The 11,042-nt window shown below is 41.8% G+C and overlaps 1 protein-coding gene across 1 annotated transcript in view; it reads right to left on the reverse strand.

Moving 5' to 3' along the window:
• The window catches only part of LOC139559053 (CD276 antigen-like), a 34,183-nt gene extending 23,793 nt beyond the window's left edge, over positions 1 to 10,390 (reverse strand). Inside the window, exons 1-2 of the mRNA XM_071374705.1 lie at positions 9,939 to 10,390; positions 764 to 1,126 (exon numbers count right to left, since the gene is read on the reverse strand). Coding sequence (XP_071230806.1) covers positions 764 to 1,126; positions 9,939 to 10,029 — 454 coding nt within the window. The 5' untranslated portion in view covers positions 10,030 to 10,390. The remainder of the gene's footprint in view (positions 1 to 763; positions 1,127 to 9,938) is intronic.
• Positions 10,391 to 11,042: the final 652 nt, after the last annotated feature.

Raw genomic sequence — 11,042 nt, forward strand, 5'->3', positions numbered from 1 at the left:
AGCCAGGCAGGTTCCAGAATCTCCAGCGTAGCGCTCCGGAGGAGATAAGTGGGGTTCTCAGGACAATGGGGTAGGCTGGGAGATTACTGGTGTGACCCGCTGCCCAGTAGGGAATCTGCGCAATTTCTCCAGCAATGCGTCGAACGCCTGGTCACGGCATTCTGCCAGGGTATGGAGTCCCTTCATAAGACATTGCAGTAACTCCTTGTGTCTTCCAATGGTGGCTCCTTGCAGGGAGATAGCATTGTGGAGCTGGTCTGAGTCTCCTGGGTCAGTCATGGCCAGTTCATACTGTAAGAACTCAGGATATGGGCCAGATGCAGACATCTAGAGTCACAGATGTTTATTGACCCAAACAGGGGGCAGGCAAAAGACAGGTCAAAGGCAGGCAGAGGTCCGTAAACCAGGGCAGAGTCAATAAGGTACAGAACAGCAGGCAGGCTTGGGGTCAGGACAGGCAGAGGTTCAGAAACAGGTCAGAGTCAGGCAGGTACAGAATGACAGGCAGGCTCGGGGTCAGGGCAGGCAGAATGGTCAGAACTGGGGAAACTATGAAACAGAACTTGAGAAAGCAGGGAGAAGGGGAAAGCACGCTGGTAAGACCTGACAAGACGAACTGGCAACACACAAACAGAGAACACAGATATAAATACCCAGAGGATAATGGGGAAGATGGGCGACACCTAAATGAGGAAAGATAATTGAACAAAAGACATCAGGAGAAGTAGGAGGAATAGAGTAGAGAGAAGAAAAGAGAACCTACCTGCGTATTTGAGCTGGACCTCAGCCTTTCCTGTCCCCTTCATGTTATTAACCGAACAGAGATATCTTCCCTGATCCCCTGGACCTACACTCTCCAACCTGAGGGATGCGTTTCCCCCAGGGAGCTGGGAATGGAACAGTCCAGTGCGGTTGTGGTACTCCCCGCTCTGGCGCGCCAGTTGGTCTGTTCCGTAGTAGAAACTGTGGACCACCCGCAAATCTTCTACCCTCTGCCATGTCACCACGAGATCCTCTTTCAGGGGGGAACCAGGGTCAAGGCTAGGGGGGAACACACAGCCCAAAACAGCCGGCTGGTCATAGACGGCTACCACTCTGGGCTGGGGCGCCTGTACTTCGAAGGCATCTGGGGGAACAAGGGAGAGACTTGAGTTTGTGTGTCTGGGTGTGTGTGTGTCATGGTAGGGACAAAAGGGTTAGTAAAATATTAACTTATAACAAAGGGGAGAGATGTGGTAGTGTGTGATGGTTTGTAAAGCAGAGGAGATGGATTTCCCATCAGTACACATGGCTTCCATAGCCGTAGGCTCCGCTCCACAATGCACATAAATCATGTCCATAAATGCACACAACTTCAATTTCACTCAGTTAACAACCTGCCTACCAGCTCTAATCCATGGTCAGTGTAGAGGTCTAATGTAGGAGGAAGATACAGTACATTAGATTGCCCTAAAATTCCTTATGCAAAGCGGCAAGGGTTAAAGGGACAATCTGAGATTTCTACATCCAATTCCTGTACTTTTAAATTAATGATATATCATCATTGATTCTTGGAGAATATATTAAAAGCCTCATGAGCTTAGTTCAACTGTCTTAGCGTACGACATCACAGTCCAAAATATAAACTTGTCTTACTTTTAATAGTTAATAAACACTGTATAGTTTAAAAACATTGCATTGCTTTGTCTATGAATGTAAGAGTGGTTTTGGACAGTTCAGCATTTACTGGAGCTGGTCCAACTGGAGCTATCCCCTAAAATAGATCTAATCACTTCGGCCAAAATATTTTCACATGACCCATACCTTGTACTGTAAAAACATTTGTACACCCTCCCATATCCTAATATTTACTCAAAAATAATGATTACAATCTATGCTTCGCAGGGCTACAGGCCTGAAGTTTGAGGGTTCGCCAACCACCACGGACAAGCTCACTCTCCCTGCCTGTTTCATTACACATAGATCAGAGATGAGAGATGAGAGATGAGAGATCATAGATCAGAGATCATAGATCAGAGATCAGAGATCAGAGATGAGAGATCAGAGATGAGAGATCAGAGATCATAGATGAGAGATGAGAGATCAGAGATAATAGATGAGAGATCAGAGATCATAGATCAGAGATCAGAGATGAGAGATGAGAGATGAGAGATCAGAGATGAGAGATCAGAGATCATAGATGAGAGATCAGAGATGAGAGATCAGAGATGAGAGATCAGAGATCATAGATGAGAGATCAGAGATCAGAGAGCAGAGATCAGAGCCGAATGCAGACAATCATCAGCTAAATGGAAATAAGATTTTCAACATTTATATTTATACTGTATAAAATAATTTTATATGGAATGATTTTCCACCAACAGGTTTCTGTCCCAATGCACCACACATAACCAGTCACACATAACCAGTCAAACATAACCAGTCACACATAACCAGTCACACATAACCAGTCACACATAACCAGTCAGACATAACTGCTGATTACCGACTTCTGGTGCTTCATCAGGGTTTGTTGTTTTCAACAAAACAATCGAAGAGAGTCAATCTGACAAACAGAAAACACATCCCTCCCTTCCCAGTATCAAAGGCCTTTTTTATCTTCTATATGGAACCTTTACTTAACGAGGCAAGTTAGTTTGTTTGGGAATATGGTCAATACGGGTGACTGTATTGTGGGTGTTTCAGGGAAAAGGTGTACATTTGACCTCCATCATCTAGGATGTGACAATGGTAAAGAAAATCTCTTAATTTCTGCCCATTTTTTTTGCACGGTCTTGCAGGCCTTCTCATACAGCTGCAACTGTATGTGCATTTGTAAATTAAGACCTTTCTTGAGTTGGGCTCTGGGATGGTGCAGCTGTTGAGAATGTGAGCTTATGGTTGTGTGGGGGGAAAGGGCTGAGTGTGTATGAGTGTGTGGGTGTCCCACAGCTGTTGCGAGGGAGTAAAATATGTTAGGGACAATATAGGATGATTCACAATAATTGTTTGCTAATATTATAATTGCTTGCAATAATGTAATTTTGGTAATGGCGAGACTGGTGAGAGGTAAAATCCTTTGCATAAATTGCCTACATTACTACACATATTAATAGCTAATTATGGAAAATAAGAAACAGGATTTTAAAAATATATATATTTGTTGATGGCTATATATAATACAAATGGAGGTGAGGGCGATGGAAATGCATTTGGCAGTTGATCTACTTCAATTCGGTAAATGGCACGGTATGCTCTTTTCAAAGGATGGATCCCAGTCGGTTCAGGGCTATGGGATACAGGGGGTCGAGGGTGGTCTGCCGGGCATTGGGATGACAACCCAACTCGGGATGAGGAGGGCTTTTAGCGGGTGGTCTGCCGGGCATTGGGATGACAAGCCATCTCGGGATGAGGAGGGCTTTTAGCGGGTGGTCTGCCGGGCATTGGGATGACAAGCCATCTCGGGATGAGGAGGGCTTTTAGAGGGTGGTCTGCCGGGCATTGGGATGACAACCCAACTCGGGATGAGGAGGGCTTTTAGCGGGTGGTCTGCCGGGCATTGGGATGACAAGCCATCTCGGGATGAGGAGGGCTTTTAGCGGGTGGAATAGTAGGGACCAATTGGAGGTTTACTTAGTAGAAATGCAAATATCATGGTACAACTATATAGACACTCAATCATCATGTTACTTTTTAATGGTACGTTTACAAACATATATTTTGATAAATAGAATTGAAAGTTGTGTCTCATTATGGTAAGTGGTGAAATAAGTATAGCCAGTTACAACTGTAAAGTCTTAGCAGATAATAAGAACAGACGGTCAGTATTTACCTGACTAAAAGAGATGGAAAATAATATCTATTATTTACAGGAAACTCATTCAACAATTTTAGATTCAGTTTTGTGGAAAAAGGACTGGGGGGGTGAAATATATTTCTCCCATGGGCAAAGAAACACAAAAGGGGTGATGGTTTTAATTAACAGTAATTTTGATCCAAATGTGCAAATTGTCCAAACAGATGTAGGTAGATGTATTATTTTAAATATGTTATTGGACAATAAACAAAAATGGCTTATTAATCTATACGGTCCAAATAATGATGATCCAAGCTTATTTGAAAATATATCTAAGAATTTATCAACTCTCTTAGTACGGTCTTACAGTTTTTCTGAGTCGCTTTGGTGCATTTCTTAGATCAAAAGTGCAATTCTTGATACTACTTGTACAAATTCCAAATCATCTAGTCACTTGTGTACATCATTAAAGCATTTTCTTATTCCTTTGAACAAATTGCAATTGATAATGTACAAGTGTCAGCTTTTTTCCACATTATCAATTGCTCATGTCATGTTGATCAAAATATAGTAGATGGTTCTCTGTTGAATAGTCTTCCCCCTCAAATCATCTAGGCATTAGTTCCTTGCATAAGCCATTACATGCAATATTGTTGAACTATTTGTCATAAACTGTCAAGCATAGTTTTACACATTTCTATTAGACCTGTTGTACAAAAACGTGAATTGATGAATCGTGCAGGTGAAATTGACCCTCACTCATGAAGGAATGTAAAGTGTTAGTTCAACCAACAGTCAACCAGTTGTCTGAATTGCTCAAAGGTGCATCTCATGAAGAATCAATTGGCAAGCATATATAGACAGACCACAACACAGAGTTGCAATTTTCCAATAATGGATGGACCAGGAAACGAACAGGGTCAACAGCCAAGAGGAGGAAGAAGAGGAGCAAGGATGCGTGGTGGAAGGCAAAACAGAGGAAGAGGCAGAAGAGGACATATGCGCATATCTGATGACATAAGGGCCACTATTGTAGACCATGTTGTCAATCATGGCCTTGCAATGGCTGAGGCGGGTCGAAGGGTGCAGCCGAATATTGGGAGATCAACCGTGTCCTCAATAGTTCAAACGTTTCGAAGAGAGAACAGGTATGTCCACCAATGTACAGTGCACTTTTACTGTATATAAGCAGTATACTGTATACTTCCTACAATGCTTCATATTACAGTAGTCCACTTGTATTTCACAGCATACAGAAATATACTCCATACAGATACATACTGCACCTTACATGCACCCACCTGTATGTTTTACAGTAAAATGTGTGTTCGCATAGTTTTTGTCTATGTGAAAGTGTGCGATGCATCACTGCATTTTTCCCCACATAGGACTGCAAGATTACCTCAAACCGGTGGCAGAGGACGCCTTTTCACACCTCAACAGGAGGAGGCTATTTGCACCATGGACTGAGCAAACAATGCCATGAGACTCAGGGAAATACAAAGGACCATTATAGAAGACAACGATGTCTTTGAAAACATCCATACGGTTAGCATCTGAACCATCAACAGGGTGCTGCATAGAAGACAACTGGTTGATTGTTGGTTGAACTAACACTTTACATTCCTTCATGAGTGAGGGTCAATTGAAACAGCTGTACCGTGTACCATTCCAAAGGAATGAGGACAGAGTTAAGGAGCTACGGTACCAGTATGTACAGGTAAAACATATATCTATGTAACTACTTTACAGCAACATTTTATAGTGATACATAGTACAGTAAGTATAAACTGCACACATTTCCATTGCTGTGGAAGGAACATGCAATATATGTACATTTTATATATATTTTATATATAGGCTGCATAGAGATGTGGATGAGAATATGTGGGTCGACAGACAGGAACGTCTGGATGTGTAGACAGCACAACAGTGCTGCGGGCAAAGTTGTGCATTAGGGGGGGGTTCCTGTGTTTCTTTCTAATTTAGTGTTTTATCCTTTGTGCCCCTTTGTCGCTCCTATAGATCTCAATTTTTATGGAATTGTCTGCCTACCCATGTGAGAGACGCAGACTCGGTCTCAACTTTTAAGTCTTTATTCTTTATTGAAGACTAATTTCTTCAGTAGGTCCTATGATTGGGTGTAGTCTGGCCCTGGGGTGTGAAGGTGAACAGAAAGACACTGGAGCAACCGAACCACCCTTGCTGTCTCTGCCTGGCCGGTTCCCCTCTCTCCACTGGGATTCTCTGCCTCTAACCCTATTACAGGGGCTGAGTCACTGGCTTACTGGTGCTCTTCCATGCTGTCTCTAGGAGGGGTGCGTCACTTGAGTGGGTTGAGTTACTGACGTGATCTTCCTGTCTGGGTTGGCGCCCCCCCTTGGGTTGTGCCGTGACGGAGATCTTTGTGGGCTATACTCGGCCTTGTCTCAGGATGTTAAGTTGGTGGTTGAAGATATCCCTCTAGTGGTGTGGGGGCTGTGCTTTGGCAAAGTGGGTGGGGTTATAGCCTGCCTGTTTGGCCCTGTCCGGGGTTATCGTCGGACGGGGCCACAGTGTCTCCTGACCCCTCCTGTTTATGGGGTCAGGGGGCTAGGTTGTCAGGCTGTGTCATTCTGTTATATCTGGAGTATTTCTACTGTCTTATCCGGTGTCCTGTGTGAATTTAAGTATGCTCTCTCTAATTCTCTCTTTCTCTCTCTCGGAGGACCTGAACTAGAGGTCGACCGATTATGATATTCAACGCCGATACCGATTATTGGAGGACCAAAAAAAGCTGGTACGATTAATCGGCCGATTTTTAAAAATGTATATGTAATAATGACAATTACAACAATACTGAATGAACACTTATTTTAACTTAATATAATACATCAATAAAAATCAATTTAGCCTCAAATAAATAATGAAACATGTTCAATTTGGTTTAAATAATGCAAAAACAAAGTGTTGGAGAAGAAAGTAAAAGTGCAATATGTGCCATGTAAGAAAGCTAACGTTTAAGTTCCTTGCTCAGAACATGAGAACATATGAAAACTGGTGGTTCCTTTTAACATGAGTCTTCAATATTCCATGGTAAGAGGTTTTAGGTTGTAGTTAATATAGTATTTATAGGACTATTTCTCTCTATACCATTTGTATTTAATATACCTTTGACTATTGGATGTTCTTATAGGCACTATGGTATTGCCAGTGTAACAGTATAGCTTCCGTCCCTCTCCTCGCCCCTACCTGGGCTTGAACCAGGAATACATCGACAACAGCCACACTCGAAGCAGCGTTACACATTGCTCCACAAAAGCCGCGGCCCTTGCAGAGCAAGGGGAATAACTACTCCAAGTCTCAGAGCGAGTGACATTTGAAACGCTATTAGCGCACACCCAGCTAACTAGCTAGCCATTTCACATTGGTTACACGAGCCTCATCTCAGGAGTTGATAGGCTTGAAGTCATAAACAGCTGCTGGCAAAACGCACGAAAGTGCTGTTTGAAGGAATGCTTACGAGCCTGCTGGTGCCTACCACCGCTCAGTCAGACTGCTCTATCAAATTATAGACTTAATTATAACATAACACACAGAAATACGAGCCTTTGGTCAATAATATGGTGGAATCCGGAAAATATCATTTCGAAAACAAAACGTTTATTCTTTCAGTGAAATACGGAACCATTCTGTATTTTATCTAACGGGTGACATCCATCAGTCTGAATATTCCTGTTACATTGCACAACCTTCAATGTTATGTCATAATTACGTAAAATTCTGGCAAATTAGTTCGAAAAGAGCCAGGCGGCCCAAACTGTTGCATATACCCTGACTCTGCGTGCAATGAACGCAAGAGAAGTGACACAATTTCACCTGGTTAATATTGCCTGCTAACCTGGATTTATTTGAGCTAAATATGCAGGTTAAAAATGTATACTTCTGTGTATTGATTTTAAGAAAGGCATTGATGTTTATGGTTAGGTACAGTCGTCCAACGATTGTGCTTTTTTTTCGCAAATGCGCTTTTGTTAAATTCTCCCACAGCGTTGCATCGATTATATGTAACGCAGGACACGCCAGATAAACTAGTAATATCATCAACCATGTGTAGTTAACTAGTGATTATGATTGATTGATTGTTTTTTATAAGATATGTTTAATGCTAGCTAGCAACTTACCTTGGCTTCTACTGCATTCGCATAACAGGCAGTCTCCTTTTGGAGTGCAATGAGAGGCAGGTGGTTAGAGCGTTGGACTAGTTAACTGTAAGGTTGCAAGATTGGATCCCCCGAGCTGACAAGGTGAAAATCTGTCGTTCTGCCCCTGAACAAGGCAGTTAACCCACCGTTCCTAGGCCGTCAATGAAAATAAGAATGTGTTCTTAACTGACTTGCCTAGTTAAATAAAGGTGTAAAAAAAAATATTTTAAAAATCTGCAAAATCGGAGCCCAAAAATACCGATTTCCGATTGTTATGAAAACTTGAAATCGGCCCTAATTAATCGTCCATTCCAATTAATCGGTCGACCTCTAACCTGAATCCTAGGACCATGCCTCAGGACTACCTGGCCTGATGACTCCTTGCTGTCCCCAGTCCACCTGGCCGTGCTGCTGCTCCAGTTTCAACTGTTCTGCCTGCGGCTATGGAACCTGTTCACCAGACGTGCTACCTATCCCAGACCTGCTGTTTTCAACTCTCTAGAGACAGCAGGAGCGGTAGAGATACTCTGAATGATCGGCAATGAAAAGCCAACTGACATTTACTCCTGAGGTGCTGACCTGTTGCACCCTCGACAACTACTGTGATTAGTATTATTTGACCATGCTGGTCATTTATGAACATTTGAACATCTTGGCCATGTTCTGTTATAAACTCCACCCGGCACAGCCAGAAGAGGACTGGCCACCCCTCATTGCCTGGTTCCTCTCTAGGTTTCTTCCTAGGTTCTGGCCTTTCTAGGGAGTTTTTCCTACACCTGCATTGCTTGCTGTTTGGGGTTTTAGGATGGGTTTCTGTACAGCACTTTGAGATATCAGCTGATGTAAGAAGGGCTATATAAATACATTTGATTTTATTTGATTTTATTTGTAGGCCTACTGAGTGGACATTCACATGACCAAGGAGCTATTGAAATTTTAAATGTTGAAAAATTCATGTAAAATATTGTGAGATGAAAATGGACAAACTAAAGGGTGTGCAATATAGAAGTATAGTCAGTGGACATTCTGAACCTTGTTTGAAGTCAGTAGGTCATATGACCAATGAGCTATTGAAATTCAAAAAATGTAAAACAAATAATTTAAAATAGTGCAAGATGCAAATCGACAACAAAAAAAGGTGTGTGCAATGTGTGTCTATGGGTTAGCTACAACCAGTTGTGAAAGTGTTAGGAGTAATGGTTAAAGAGCTATTGAAATTTGGAAAAAATGGATTTGTCACTATGTTGACGGTCCCTAACTGCTGTTGGTGGACTTAAGGAAATCTACAGGCGAATATCCGTCGAATATCCACCCGGAAACCGTTTTCACATTAACATCAACACGACAGGGGATATATCCATGTGACTTGGGGCTCTGCTGGTAGTTTGACTCATATTCAGATTTGTTTTTATTCTGCTTTGCCACTAAAATCATAATAAACGCTGAGAACTAAAATATGGTGTTATTGTTATGCGTATTATTATTAATAATAGGGGTGGGGGTAGTTCAAAAATGTACCTGAGAAGGTTCTTCAAAAGGTTATTCAAGGATCCATTAAAAGGGGTTATTTGAAGAACCGCCACAGTCTCACATCGAAGAACTCTTAAAGGCAGGAAACTTTTCTTTTTAGTGTCCCCCACTAAATGTCGAACTCCCTCTTACATTTCTCCAGACTCATCCAGCTGTTTACCAGAATAGTGATTTTCCCTTTAAAGATTTAGTTGTACACTTGTAAATTATATTTTGTCTTTAAATCACTACAGTAGCCTTGCAAGAACGTCCTTCATCCAGCTACTTTAAACGTGTTTATAAATACCCACGGCAGAAGGCTGCGTAGGCTATTACTGTGTAATAATAATTAAACATTACTTTGATTTAAAAACCGTTGGAACTGGCACAACTACGATATCTCAATGCGTGTGCTTTTCATATAGAATTACAAAACAATCTGAAAATGTCTTTATCTTATTAAAACTTACCAATGTCTCTGAGTGCAGCGATGAGCAGAATAAAGAACCATTCCGACATCTCTAATCGTTTGATGGGACGCTGTAAAATAGACTTTACCATCGGGACTTTTTACTATTTCCACGGATCTCAAATGTAACACCTCTTTGTAAGCAAATAAATGTCCCGCTAGAAACCGCCTAACCTGGTACAGATGGAAACACGTACACGTCGTCCTATTTCTATAGTTAGGTAGAGAGGATTGGCGTTTAGTCCGAGTTCCGAAAGGTTATAAACAACCTGACTCATACACGAGTGCCAATGACTCGTGGTGAGTCACGTCTACTAGAAACATCAACTAGAATAATCTAGACTGATCTAGTCATCATTGTAAATAAAAACACAGTTTCCCCTAATTAAGCAATAATTGGTATTTTGGTTGTTTTTGGTACAGCAACAAGTAGACTAGTCAGCAGACCCGACCTAATTGTTTTTTTATTGCTCAGTTGCTACCCATAATGTCCATCAGGTGGGGCTAAAGCCCACCCTTTTCTGAGCCACACAGTTTTAGCAAAAATAAGGCTTGCCTGTTTTACATGTTATTTTGGCATTAAAACGTGTCACATATCAGTTTGAAAACAATGTGAAAATAATATATATAATTGAGTTAATAAAGCTGCATACAAACATGGTCTCTTTTTTGTTTTCTTGAGTAAGGCAGCTCCAAAATGCAGGTGTTTCAGCCTGCCTCAGTGCTTTGTGTGGTGGTGGGGCAGCCAGCAGAAAATATGGAGCCTTGCGCCGTGATTGGCTCAGTGTTCTATCACTCATGGGGACATTACATCACTGCCAAATGTGAGAGGAGACATTGAAAATTCTAGCCATTTGGCTGCTGATATTATAAAGTGCCCATAATGGAGAGAAAGTATTGATAAAACGTATCGGTGCTCATCGGCCAATGGACATAAACATTACACGACAAGTTGAAAATCGCAAATTCAACGAGTGGTTAGGGAAGGAATTAGTGACAGTGGCTGTGTGGTCCCAAATCTGGGATTAAGGCACTCTTCTCCAAGTTTAAAATGATAAACATTCAACAATGAAGCATGATTTGTGCCTCGGTCAAAACAACTGCT

Source organism: Salvelinus alpinus, chromosome 29 (assembly GCF_045679555.1).
Source record: "Salvelinus alpinus chromosome 29, SLU_Salpinus.1, whole genome shotgun sequence".
NCBI classification, from domain to species: domain Eukaryota; kingdom Metazoa; phylum Chordata; class Actinopteri; order Salmoniformes; family Salmonidae; genus Salvelinus; species Salvelinus alpinus.